At 52.4% G+C, this 13737-nt stretch overlaps 1 protein-coding gene and 1 long non-coding RNA gene across 3 annotated transcripts in view; one reads left to right on the top strand and one right to left on the bottom strand.

Moving 5' to 3' along the window:
* The window catches only part of AJAP1 (adherens junctions associated protein 1), a 37848-nt gene extending 26585 nt beyond the window's left edge, over positions 1–11263 (top strand). The window contains exons 4-7 of one of the 2 annotated variants that reach the window (XM_053997744.1): positions 466–708; positions 1871–2001; positions 6575–10120; positions 10276–11263. In XM_053997744.1, the coding sequence (XP_053853719.1) occupies positions 466–708; positions 1871–1943 (316 nt within the window). In that variant the 3' untranslated portion in view covers positions 1944–2001; positions 6575–10120; positions 10276–11263. Of the gene's footprint in view, positions 1–465; positions 709–1870; positions 2002–6574 lie in introns of both variants that reach the window. The other variant, XM_053997743.1, reaches the window with a different exon arrangement.
* Positions 6487–8507, bottom strand: LOC128818415 (uncharacterized). Its single transcript, XR_008440480.1, has 2 exons — positions 8419–8507; positions 6487–6590 (listed from the first exon to the last, which is right to left on the bottom strand). It is a non-coding gene; the product is annotated as an uncharacterized LOC128818415 (long non-coding RNA).
* Positions 11264–13737: the final 2474 nt, after the last annotated feature.

The following is a 13737-nucleotide window of genomic DNA, read 5'->3' as shown; positions in this document are numbered from 1 at the left end:
GGAATTTCTGAATTCTAATCTAGTATGGAACAATCTGTAATGACTGGTCAATCAGGTGAGTTCCCTTGCCAAGTTTCAGGGATACACTGTGCCTCTCGTCCCTTCTCTTTTGGCCTTTCAGGCCATAACAAACTTATAAAAATGATGGAGGGCAACTTTTTACATAGACAGACAGTAAGATGGGACAAGGGGAATGGTTTTCAACTAAAGGGAAGACTTAGATTAGATCTTAGGGGAAATTTCTTCCCGATGAGGGTGGTGATGCCCTAGCACAGGCTGCCCAGAGAAGCTGTGGCTGCCCCACCCCTGGAAGAGTCCAAGGCCAGGTTGGACAGAGCTTGGAACAACATGATCTAGTGGAAGGCGTCTCTGCCCATGGCAGGGGGACGGAACTGGAGGGTTGTTAAGGTCCCTGCCAACCCAGACCACCCCATGACTGTCTGATTCTCTCTCCCCCCGGCCCAGCTGTGCGCAGAGCGGGCGCCCCCGGCGCAACAGCCACCAACGCAAGCTGGACCAGCAGGAGGAGAGCTGCCAGAACCTGACTGACTTCGCCCCCGCCCGCGTGCCCAGCGCCCTCGACATCTTCACCGCCTACAACGAGACGCTGCAGTGCTCCCACGAGTGCGTGCGGACCCCCGTGCCCGTCTACGCAGAGGACACGTTGCACTCGCCCGGGGATTATAAAACGACCTTCAATGGAAACAGGTGAGGTGGGCGCCGTGGTTTCCTGGTGTGGGGGGGGAGTGCCATCCCGCCCTGGTGCTCAGGGGTGATGTTCTGGGAGCATTTGGCAGAGCCACCTACCTCTTGGGTGCTCACCCACTCATAGTTCAGTGCGGGACTGGCCCCCTGACCCCGGTCCTGGCGGTGAGGCTGGGTGGGTGCCTCAGCAGCCCCTGACCCCGCAGGGCTGGGCGAGCTCAGCACCGCACGGTGTTCAGTTCCCAGCTGCTGCCGCTCCTGCCAGCATATAAAATGCCACTGGATCCATTTTTCCAGCGCCTCTGCTGTCTCCTCAGTGGCATCAGCAAAGCTGCTGGGCTGCAAACAAGCAGGTGATTAATGGAGGAGCAGGCAGCAAGAGCCAAATGAACCGTTTGGCTGCTGCAAAACAGCGGCAGAGCGCTAACAAGGAGCGTCGTTGGCAGCCAAGGGATTTGGCCATGCTCTGCCAGCCCCTTGCCTGCCCCGGGAGGGGATCAGGAGCAGTGGGGTTGGGAGCAATGTTTCCCACACTACAGGCTGTCTGCAGAGTGCTTTCACTGGGTGCTGGTGTGGTTTCACCATATGGTAAATGTGTGTCCCCATCAAAGGTAGAGGGGAAGCCAGGCAGAGAGTTTTGAGGGAGAAAATGAGCAGCTGATGCTCCAGACAGCCTTGAGGAACCATGACATGTGTGGCAGCCACAGCCCAGATCTGCCTGCCCCAAGGACAGGCCTGGAGCCAACAATTTAATGCCTTTCAGTCAGCATTGATGCCTTTTCAATCAGCATCTCTTGCGTGTGTGCGGGGTTCTGCTCATCTGCATTTTCCAGGGTTTCTTCACATCTCAGAAGGTGGAGAACTGGCAGGGATTGTCACACCATTCTGTTGGGAGTCCACAAGCCTTGGTTTGACATTAACTCCAGACAGATGACAGAGTGTGTCTGTGTTATGGCTAGCAGAGATCATGGCTTTTCTGCCATCCAGGGATGCTTTCTGGGACCCTCTATCCCAGAGCACTTCCAGGCAGCCTGGTGAACCCAGGCCCACTCAAAGCATCACTCTAGAGAGACGTAAAAAAGCTGACTGTGCAGCAGGCCACCCCGGCTTGCACCGTGTGTGTTACGTACCAGCGTGTACCAGCCCCTCTTTCTGCTCACTGCAGACCCTCTTCTTCTGACCGGCATCTTATTCCTGTGGCCTTTGTGTCTGAGAAATGGTTTGAAATCTCCTGCTGACTGGCCGAAGCCTGTTTGACTTCTGGGGGCAGGGCAGACGCCAGCGGGCTGTTTCCTGGTACGTACCGCGCTCCCTGCGCCCATCCTGCATCCATCCTGTGCCCCCACTGTGCCCATCGTACCCTGCCCGGTGCCATCCTGCCACCTGCACTTCCTTCAGTGTGACTGGACATATTTCATGCCGTGGATGGGGCACTGGGAGGCTTTTCCAGGGAGGTTAATTGCAGACAAGCCCACACTGACAGGGATGGACAAGGACTCAAAAGCAAAGGGTCCCTGGGGCAGCCTTGGACTTCAGCCTGATCCCATGGTTCCAGCCCACCTCTGAAACCTCAGCAAGCCACAGTAATTTCCGTGCTGGGAAATGGCCTGATCTGTAATTAACCTCTGGTGGCATGATGGACAGCCCGCCCCGTCGGAGTGCCAATGTCCGACATGCACGCTCCACCAGTATCTGAAAGCTCATTTGGTGATGTTTGCTGTCATGAACACTTCCATGCTCACTGCAAGGGTGCTGGGGTCTTCTCCTCCTCCTCCTCCTCCTCCTTCTCCTTCTCCTCCTCCTCCTGCTGCTCTGCAAAGCCAACCCTTCAAGCACAGTCCCCTGCAACACCTGGGGTGTTGCTGTGACTGAAGGATTGCAGTGATGTAATTCTATTTTCAAGAGTACAATCTTTAGGGATTTCCTTCTCTTTTGTTGAGTTGGCCTGAGCCATTTTCACCTCCTTGTGTCGCTTTTGAAGGTGGCACAGCTGATAGCAGCAGCAGGAAAGGTCTATGTGTGCCAGCTTGCCCTGGGCAGAAGTGCCCACTTGAGTCACGTGCTCAGGTGAATTAATTGCCCTGTCCCAAGTCCCTGCTGTAATGAATCATATATTCAGTGTAAATGAAATTTCCAGCCTTCCCTGGCTGCAGCTCACTTGGAATAGCCTGTTTAACATTATGCACAGCTATTGAACACAGAAATATAATTAGATTAGAATGGAAGGGAATAAAAAGTTAATGATCTTGGCCATGCTGGGGCTGCAGTGTCTAGACAGGGCAGGTGAGGTGTGTGCCAGCACAGTGGGGCAGAGAGCAGGAATTCACCTGGCATGGCCCCACTGCCCCCCCAGAGCCTCTTCTGGCTGTGGCAGCTTCAACGGTGAAGGTGAAAGGCTCTCACTCCCCACTCACTGATATGCTCATGTTTTTTCTCTGACTCTGTTCTTGTGGCCATTGTCTCAGGGGGCAGAGGGCAAAGGAACCCAGGCAGGAGCTGGTGCCAGGAGTGAGGGCAGCAGGAGAATGAGCATGGAGGATCTGCAGGGAACACCAGCCTCAGCAATAAACCCACCAGGCCTTTTCCACCCTCAGTTTTGTGGTTTGAGACGTCTTTCCATTGGCTTAAAGTGAATTTAAAAGAAATAACACATAAAGCAAGCCAGCTACACTCAATGCCATCTACAGCTCGCCATGCCTCAGGTAGAGGGAGGGAAGGAGCAGCTTGAAGCACTGTAGGAATCCTGTGTGGATCCCATTGCTTCTGCCCCAGCTCCTGTGAAACCCTGGGCCAAAGACTGTGCCCTGGTCACCTCCATAGATTTCTAAATAGCCTGAAGCCGTTCCATTACGCCTTATTAAATCCTTGAAATTCTCATTGATCCGTTTTCATGGAATCCATAAAGTGCACATTGATGCGTTCTGGAAAAATCTATTGGGCTCGTACCTGGAGCATTAGCTCTGTAATGGCACTTCAATTACAGATGCAATTCTGGAAGCTGCTGTTTGGTTTCATTAAGGGTAACAAAATGAGATTGATCCCAAACCTGTTCTACCTGTTCTCTGCATGTTTACTCTGCACAGGTGTGTTTGCACCAGGGTGTTTCTGGGACACACTTGCATAAGTGGTGTGTCCCAGGTGCTGGTGGGAAATCCCTCAGGTGAAATGAGCATTCCAAGTTTCATGTGTCACTGTGTAAGGTGCAGATGGCATTGAGATGAACTCCCTGCTAGGCTGTCCCTGCCACCGTGGTTGCCTTGTGCTGTCACCAGCTGCCGAGTGCCAGAGGAGCAGTGGGCTGGAGGGAAGCAGAGGAGTGGAGGCATGGAGGATGCCTCTCCAGCTCTTGTTTCTAGGGGAGAGGCTGGTGGAAAAGGAGATGCAGCTGCTTGGGCTGCACCGCTTCCGGGGGAATGAGTATTTCCTGGCTGGCATCCACAGCTGCAGCAAGGTCACCTGAAGGGGACAGTTGCTGTTGACCCACTGCACCACAGCAGAGGACAAGGATGCTCTGGAGCATGTGCAGCTTTTTGGCTGGAGGGGCTACATGCAGCTTTCTTCTCACAGCCCCTTTCTCCTCGTGTTTTACAAATTTTATTTGACAGCACTTCACAGCTCTGAGCTGTGTCTCATTGGCACATTAGTGCTCCTGATGGTGTGGGGCCAGAGCTGGAGGCACAAGGCAGGTGGAATGTCCCAGGACAGGGATGGCAGGACAGAGGTGCTACAGATGTTTTGTGGAGATGACCACTGGGAGCCAAGTTGGAATTTAATGTGAACTTCACATCTGACAGTCCATCAGCCTGGTGTGAGGACTGACCATAGTGCTGCCCAGCTGGCACCCTGGCCTTGGGTGATGCTGACAGCATCATCAGGCTGGGCTGAGCAGTTGAGGCAGCAGATACAAGGGACAGCACTGCAGAGCATCTCCAGCCCAGAGAGCTGCAGGCAGCGCTACGGTCGTGTCAGGAAACCTGGTAAAACTCATCCAGGTACACAGGGAGCAGATGTTGAAGCTATTTCCTGGGGTCAGATTCCTCCTGCGCCAGCAGGAGCCACGGGGAGGGTTCCTGTGCTGCAGGTGTGGTCCCTGCCAGGACACCATCCCTCCCCATGGCAGGCGATGCCGCCCGTGGGAAGCAGCTGGTGGAGCTTTCCAGCAGATTGCCTGTGCCAGCAGCCAGGCCCCACTGGAGCACCAGCTCCTTGGTGGATGTCACACCTCAGCAGCAGCTGCCAGCAGCTGCTCCCACAGGCAGAGAAGTCAGTCTGTCTGCAGCAGGCTGGTGTGATGGTGCAGCCTCAGTGTGGCCCTAGGCTGGCTAGGTGAGGAGTGGAGCAGTCAGTGGAAGCTCTCAGGAGTTACCTGGAGAGAGGGATGAAAACTTCTCTTGCCTGGTGGCAGTGGTGCTGGAGGAGCACCCAGACAGAGGCAGGAGCACCACCGCTCTGCAGACCAGCACAGGACATGTGCCAAAGACTTGAGTGGCTTTGTCCAGGCACCACAGCACAGGATGGCTGGTTTGGCTTGATTTCATCCTGGCTTTGGGGCTTTCTGAAATGAAGTTTGAGATTCCACATTATTCTTGTCCTTAATCCTGCTCTCTTTGACTGAAAAACCCCATGGAATGAGATTATACAAAAATCTGTAAGGTTGATCAAGCGCTGACCTACTTTGCACAAAGAGGCTATTTGGGATACAATACCGATCGTACATCCCGCCGTCGTGCATTAACCAGTGCCCACCAGGAGCCACGGAACGTGGGCACCGCTGGCAGGGAGGGGACAGTTTGGGGCCCAGCAGCTGTGCTGGTTTGGTGACACCAGCCTGACCCTGCCCTGGCACAGGGCGGTGAGAGCTGACAGCGCTGTGTGGCAAAGCCACGCTCGAACACGGCAGCAGCTGCTGCTGGCCCCGTTCTGCCTAACAACAGCAAATGGTTTGTGTTAACATTAACAGATAATGAGTCATCGTAAAAGATCCCAGCTTGTCTTTGGAGGAGTAGCAGCAGTCCCAGCACAGCCCCGGCACAGGAGATTAAGGACTCTGCAAAATCTGTCTCACTAATTAAGACTTCAGGGTTGTTCTTGGAGATGGTGTGTTGGGCATCTCGCTTAAAAATAGCAGGTTTTTAGAGAAAGAACCCTGGAACAAAAAGCACACCACATTCTGGATGCTGATCCCAGCCAGGCAGAGGGCACAGATTAGGGATGTGTGGATTAGGAATGTGTATCCTGAGCATGGCTGTACAGGGCGTGGGTACCTGCTGGCAGCTGTCTTTGGCACACCCAGCTGTGCTGCAGCTCATGAAATGTCACGGACATGTAGAGCAAGTGGCCACACGCCAGTGATGGGGAGTGATTGTCTTCACATGTAGGGTCCAAGATTACATAGGAAGACATCTTCCAGTAGATGGTAAATAAATAGCTTAAGGACTTTGATAGGATCTCTGGTTTGGTGCTTAACCAATTCCCTATTGATTCTTTAGATTTAACTTTAGAAAATCTTGTTAGTGCTTGTCATCATCTCCTCGTCTGCCAGAGCACTCGCTGCTCGAGACCCGAGTGTGAGAAGCTGCAGAACACAGGGATGATCAGGAGTAAATCCCACTCTGGAAAAGGCCCCAAGGAGAGAGAAGTAGTGGTCCCAATCCCCAGCACAGACCAGTAGCTGCAGAGAATGAGGAGGAGGTCACTGATACCCTGCTCCCTCCATGCTCTGCTCCCCCAGGAATCCCACAGCTCCATAGCCAAGGAGAAAGGAGGAGGAAACCTCTAGGCTGTGGGAAATCATCCAAGCAGTGATGCAAGACTTGGTGCAAATTCCCTGTCGTGACTTAATCTTTCTTTTTCTTCTCGTCCTCAACAGGATTCCATTGGTGAACCTGTAAAAAATATAAAAAAATAATGGGTTACCTGTACCTACCATTTCTGTTTACCAGTAGGAGACTCAAAGAGCAGCGTTCTATGGGCCAAATATATTTTTATAAAAATGAACACGCCTATAGGTAACTGCGTTGTCAAGGAGCACGTTTTTGGGAGGAGAGAATGGAAAGTAAAGAATCCCGTGGAGGAGGAGGAGGAACCAGCAAGGGATGGAAAGGGAAGGATTGAGCGCCTGGAGCCCGGCCATGGACGGTGACTCTGAACCTGTGCCAATAATACCATTATGTGCCATGAACCGATGCAAGGACTTTGCAAAGAGCTGAGACAATAACTCCTGGAAATGTTGTGGAGGACAATTGGGGCATCTCTCCTGGTGGGGTCATCCATTCCGGTCCATACGCATACATACATACGGTATATGTAGAGAGTAAAAAAAAAAAAATATATATATATATATACACACACAAACACTTTTTGTACTGTAGCAATTTTTGAAGATCTTAAATACTCATTTTTAAAGAAGATGTCATGGGCTAAAAGTCTCATTTCTTTAACACGCATCATGCAAACTGGGTGATCTGATGTTTTCTACTTTGGCAGCTTGCCTGTCAACCTATATGTGTATATATAGGTAGACATATATACATATATATACGTGTGTGTGTGTATGTATAGACATATATATGTATGTATACATATATATATATAATTTTGGTTCTTTTTGGAAATGCTTTTCCAGCGACGTGACCGTGGTGGGAAACAGCTGGGGCTGTGCTGCCGGCGGGAAGCAGAGGAAAAGCTTCCCAAAACCATCCAGAGCACAGCTCAAGGTGGTGCTGAAGGTATTTCCAGGCTTCTGTATCCCGATACATCATCAAGGTCGATGGGAAGAAGCCGGAAAGCCTGGGCCTGCCCTGTGTCCACAGAGCTGTGATCTCCATCGTGCTAGGCATGACACCTCGGGGCTGGACGGGGCAGATTTTTGTGGTGGACTTCCAAAAGATGGGCCTCTCTTGGCACAGAAGAAAAATTTTAGGAGTGGGGTGTGGGAAGGTTTTTGGAAAATGGCTTCTAAATTGGCCACAGCACCAAAGCTTACTCAGCCCTGTGTGAGAAACCAGAGGAAGGAGCTCGTGTCCTCCTCCCCCAGCCTGGGGCTGTGGGATTGAGAGAGCCTCTTCCTTTGTTCTCCCGGTCTTGGCTGGCTCTGCTGCAGCAGGAGAAGACACAGCTGGCTGTCCACAATCCTGGAGATCTCTTAATAGTGTTTAAAGGGAATTTTTGCCAGGGAAGCACGATTCTGCAGGCTCTGGTTTGGTGTGTTGCTCTAGAAACACGTCCAAGCCCATCCAGCTCCTGCTGGGGTGGGTGGTGTTCGTGGGTGCTGACCCTAAACCCTCTGTCCAAGTCTTTCCATGGAGTCGGGTGCTGCCATGCCGTGCTGCACATCAGACACTGGGATGGGTCTCGCTTGGGTCCCTTCAATGTTAAAAGGGTGGAAACGACAGCAGAGATCAGACCAAAGTCCTCCAGTTCTTTTTGTAAACTGCCCTTGATAAATACTAGTGGTTTTTTAGAATTGTCCAGATCCACGTTTCTACTCCCCCACTGATTACTCAGCTCCTTTTCTTTATGATAATGAACATGCAGTTTAAAAACAAAAAAAAAAAGTAGAAGCCTGTGGTGTTGCATAGCCACGCGTGCGGTCTCTTGTTCCCGTGTCCTTTTCTGTCCTTTTCCCATGGAATTGCACACTCTGGATTATTTGTCCTGAATTTTTGGACGCTGCCTCAGACAGAAGTCTTCCTTGCCAGCCCTGACAATTACCTGCGGACTTGAGCCAACCATCCCCTGGGCAGAGCAGGATCTCCTGGGTGGCTCATGTCTGGCTCTCCAGAGCATTGGATGCCTCCAGGGAGAAGAGGAGACAGTGTCTTGTTAAAGCAGTGGCCCCCAAAGCTTTAGCTGTCCCTGGGAAACAGGGGGAGTGTCTGTCCTTGGGAAGTGTGGAGTCTGAGCAACTTCTCCAGGGTCATCTCAGTGTCCTTGGGCTTTCCTGTGATGCTGGTGTCAGTGGTGCAGCCCTTGCCCACAGGCTCTCCTCCCTTTGTGACTTCATGGGAATCCATCCACACCAGCTTTGAGCCATGTTCCTTGTGCTTCTCCCCTTAATCTTCCTATTTATTTCATTCCCACAGGTATTCCAGTGTAATCGCGGTAGCAGTATGACAAGAAATATATCTCAGCTCCCTCATTGCAGGGCATCTGAAGCAGCACTCTGTGTTTCTGCATGGATGGAACCTGCTGCCCGCAGGGAAGTTGTCAGGCAGAGCTGGGAGATGTCAGGGCAGCACGGGCAGCACTGGTGCAAGCTGTGGTGATGATGATGGCAGTGGTGATGGAGAGGCACCTGGCTCGCAGGAAATTCCCTGTGGAGCTGGGGAAGAGGAAGGGAAAATGTGTGTAAATGTGTGTCTGTGTGTGTGTGTGTGTGTGTGTGAGAGAGAGAGAGAGAGAGAGAGATAGAGAAGGAAGGTGAATCATGGTGACCCCGAGGACGGGCACAGGTTTCAGAGGGCAGGACTTGCATGAGCTTCTCCCCCAGTCTGCAGCAGGACATGTCCTGGTCTCCCTGGAGCTGAGCAGTGAACCAGGGAACAAAAGTAGATGCACAATCTTCCCTTATTTATAAGGACCAACAGCACTTGCACTTTATCAGAGGAAGCCTCCCCCCATCCATGCTGGGCCACTGCGGTGGAGGGAGAGGAGGAGGAGGAAGGGCTGGGATGGAGCTGCTGATGCAGTGATGTACGAGGCAGGATCCAGGCATCCCAAGGTCTTGCACAGTGAAGAGAAATGAACTGTGTTTATTTCATTCCCTCCTATAGATGAAAGCCAAAAAACAAGAAAGAAATGAGAATAGAAAGTCGCATTTCCATGGCATAGTCTATTGAGTAGATCTTCCCACCGTGGAAAAGCAGGGAAGCATGGTGTTCTCAGACACGCTCCCATGGGAGCTTTGTCATATTTTGGGCACATCGTCTCACCCCAAGGTCCTGGAAGCTTGAAAAAAGAAAAGTTTTGCTCCTTGCTTTGCTGTAAGCCCTCAGCCCACTGCTGCTTGTTTCTTTCCAGTTCATTTTCCAGATTCCTGAGCCCCTGAATAGTCCCTGAGAAACACACCATGGCAGCCAAGAGGCTGCCACATTCCCCAGACAAGTCATGGAGTGTCTGTGTGTCACTTGTGGCTCTGTCTTAGGGGAGAAAGTGGTGTGGCACAAGCCACCCATGGCAAGGAGACGTTGGCTCTCCTTGGTCTCTGCAGCAAGCCCAACCCTCCCAGGGCTGTCTGGGACTCTCCTCCCTCCACATCCCTTGCAAACCCTGAGCAGGAGCCACAGGATGTGCCGCTCCCACCTGCCCAGGGGTCGGTGCCGCTGCTGCCACCGGCACCGGTGGGCTTTATCCTGCACCAAACTGAGCAGGTTTGGGGCTCCAGGTCCGAGCTCCCACATCATGGCACCAACAGGTAGGGCGGGCAGGGTTTGGTCCTCAACCCCCTGACCTTTGGAAGCCGGGGTCCCCCGAAGGCGGCTCCACCCCACAGCACCCCGGGCAGAGCCGGTCCCGGGCAGCCGCCTGTCTCTCCAGATCCGATCGTTTACCTTCACTCTGTCTTCCCAGCTGGAGAAGGGGCGGCCGGTGGTGGTGGCAGGAGCCGTGCTCCAGAGAACACCAGTGCTCCATGGGGCACCAGTGCTCCATGGGGTCAAAGGCACCGAGCCTGCCAGGAGGTCACCGTAGCAATGCAGAGCTGGCGCGGGGACGGATTTCAGGTTACCTCTTCTCCACTGGCAGCTTGTTGCAAAGGAAGGTAGTTCAGCTGAAACGGTAGTTAAATAGTAGATATTCTACACATAATATATATTTTGTAAAAAAAAAAAAAAATTAAAATAAAACAAAAATATATCTATCCTATCTCAGCCCACCCATTTCAGGATGAATGTGGTTGGAATTTTCGTTCAACCAGATATTAAATCTGTACACGATTTTTTCAAAACCAGCAAGAAATCCCTTGCCATTTCCAAGTCTGTGGGTTTGGTCTCCCGAGCTCATCTAACGCTTCTCACACATTTTTAAGAATTACTCTCAGCATTTGTAGGTACATTTTTAATAGTGTCACGAGTGGAGATAATATTTACTTTGAAAAAAGTATATGTTGCACAAAAATGTACACTAAGGGCACAGATTTCTGACCCAGATTCTTCTATTTTAGGTTCCAAGGGGTTTATTTTTTTGTTTGATAGGACATGTACAGTGGAGTTTACACTTTATTTTTATTTTGCCAAAACCCGTTTTCTAACATGAGACAGTTTTACTTTGTAACCGGTTTTACATCACTGAGTACTTCTTTCTTTTCCTGGGAAAATCCTGCACCAGGAGGCATCCGGTGGAAGCGCCGTCGCCTTTTGGCATTGTGGCTGCCCCACCCGCCCACAGCGCGAGCTGGGGCAGTGCCAAAAGGGCCTTTTCTTCCTGAGCGGTTTTTAATTTGTCTCTGTCCGTGGAAGCCGTGTATTTGGAAGCACTGTAAATGCCACCCTGTCCCCTTGCCCTCTCTGTATATTTAGTACTCTGATGTTGCTATTAAAACTGATATGAGAACCGCGCAGCCGCTGGTGACTGGGTTCCTCCACGCGCAGCCACGGTCCCTAGGGAGGGGATGGGGTTGGTTTGGTGTCCAGGGGGATCCATGTCTCAGCAAGGAGTCCAGGCTTCCCTGGGGAAATCCCCCTGTTCCCAGCTGTGCACACCTCGGGTGAGCAGCAGGGAAGCCTTGGTCCTGGGAAGAGGGTGTGGTGCATCCCCTTGGAGTCCCCGCCACGGCAGCACCACCTCAGCCTGTGGCACAGGCAGGAGGGTGCCAGGTCCCCAGGCTCACCCAATGTCCCCCAGGGCTTTGAGGGGACCCTGTGAGCCTTGGGACAGCTGCTTGGAAGAGGGAAGCCATTGACTAGGACTGTTGGGGAGTTAATTAAACATCACTAAAGATGCTTTAAACAAACAGCTCTGCAATGAAATCACTTCATCCAGCTACATCTTTTACCCCAGGAGGTGTCCTGGCCGTGAGCAGGTAAGTGGTGGCTCTGGTTTGCACACTGGGTGTGGAGCAGGTGATGATGGGTCACACTCAGGCTGGCCCTGCTGTGCTGCTCAGGCGGACGGACAGATGGACGGACTGATGTGGGGACTGGGCAGCACAAGGAGGGCTCTTGCCAGGCAGCAGGGACAGCTCCCATAGCCCCCCTTGCCCCCACAGCATCCCCCTTCCCCGGGGCTCTGTGGGACAGCATGGCTGTCATCCTCACAATGCCATCTGACCTGGAAAGGGGGAAAAGCCTTCATTGGTGTGCATGTTGGCTTTGAAGAGGGACGGCCTGGGAAGACAGAGACCAGCACAGCCACCTGCCACTTGCATTCCCAGGCTGTGGCAGCAGCCTTCCCGCAGTGCCAGCACCCTCCGCAACTCTCCGTGCCAGACCACAGAGGATGCCCAGCCCCAGCCCAGCCAAATCTCCAAAAGCTCCATTCTGCAGGAAAATATATAGAAAAATGGGGAGGGACAAAGTGAGCTGCTCTTCATTTTAGGGCCAAATTGCCAGCTTAAATCACCGAGACAATGTGTACAAGCGAACAGGATGCGAATGGCCTCAGAGCTGCATATATCAGCTGGAGAACTCTGTTCATTTCCAGATGCAAGTGGGATTTCAGGGCATGAAATACAGTGTTAGGTTCTCATTCCTTTCCCTGCTATTTATCACAGCCGGAAACGTACTCACCAGCCTGAGCTGTTCCAAGCGACGCTGCTGGGAGCGTGGAGGAGAAATATAGTGCTGAGCTGTGGGAGAGGGATTGGGGTGGGATGAGGCGAGCAGCCAAAGGGAAGAACCAGCATCCCTACTCCCTCCAGCACCCATTGCCCCAGCATGGAGCCGGGAGCATCCCCTCCTGCTGCTCGTCCCACCACGTAGTGAGGGCCAGGGCACGGCCACCACACACCATGCCCTGGGTTAAACGGTGCCACGAGTGGTCCCCAGGGCTGGAGGGGTTGTGACAGGGTCACCATCCCCTTGTCAGCACTGGAGACTGCCAGCTCATGTCCCTTCCAGCACTGCTCGGCAGGGCGAGGCTGGAAAATGAGGCTGGAAACAAAACACCACACACTGATGCTGCAGCACACAGTTCTGATAAAAAGTAGGACTAAGCATTATCCAAGTTTAATTATTATAATTATACCGGGGCGAAGTAATTGCTGGGGATATTTTAAGCTTCAATCAACACGCTATTTTGAAAACCGAAGCCTTGATTTACCCAGGGCGAGGTGGTAACCATCAACAGGCACCCGTGCTGCTGGCAGCCAGAGGAGCCCACCAGGAGGGTTTGTGAGCTGCTTGGAGCTTCTTGTCTTAAAATAGGGATTTGGGAGGGTGGTGGGGGTGAGACAAGCAGCAGGAAGGTGGAAAGGAGTCCCCCATGCTCCACAAAGCATTGTCTAGATGCCTCAACAGGATGGGCTGCAGGAGCAGCATCAGTTTCAGGAAGAGGAGCCATGCAGGATAGGCAACCCCAGCTCGGCAGTGGCTCTGAGGAAGATTGGCTGGGGCTGGATGATGTAGTGATGTTGAAATCATTTAAGCTTGTTATGGTGGTTTCTATGGCTCTCTGGCTGGATGTAACAAATTGTCTGCATCATTTTCCAGATGGATCATTCTTAAATCATCCAGGACAGGCTTCAGGGCTCTGCACTGAAGCAGCGGAAGGCACTTCGGTTCAATAAATGCTGGAACGGTTCTGTATCAAGTGCTATTTCTTATTAAAAGTGTAAGTACATCATCCCAGCTGACTGGTCTCACAGCCAAGATCTCCATGCTCTGCACCCCTCTGAGTGCCCTTAGGTCCCCAAGGGGATGGGGGACAGGAATGGGGGGCCACATGTAGATGCCTCTGGTGGCAGGCAGGGTGGCTCAGCGGCAGAGCAGAGGGAACACTGATGGATAAGGTTTTCCAGCAGCTCATCCCTACTCCCTACTCCCCCCTCTCCAGACAGGTACCAGCCCCCAGCATGTGTCCAACTCCTGGCGGATG

The sequence above is a fragment of the Vidua macroura genome, chromosome 23 (assembly GCF_024509145.1).
Source record: "Vidua macroura isolate BioBank_ID:100142 chromosome 23, ASM2450914v1, whole genome shotgun sequence".
Lineage (NCBI taxonomy): Eukaryota > Metazoa > Chordata > Aves > Passeriformes > Viduidae > Vidua > Vidua macroura.
Note: the sequence above shows the minus strand (reverse complement) of the source record. Positions and strands in the feature narration are given on the sequence as shown.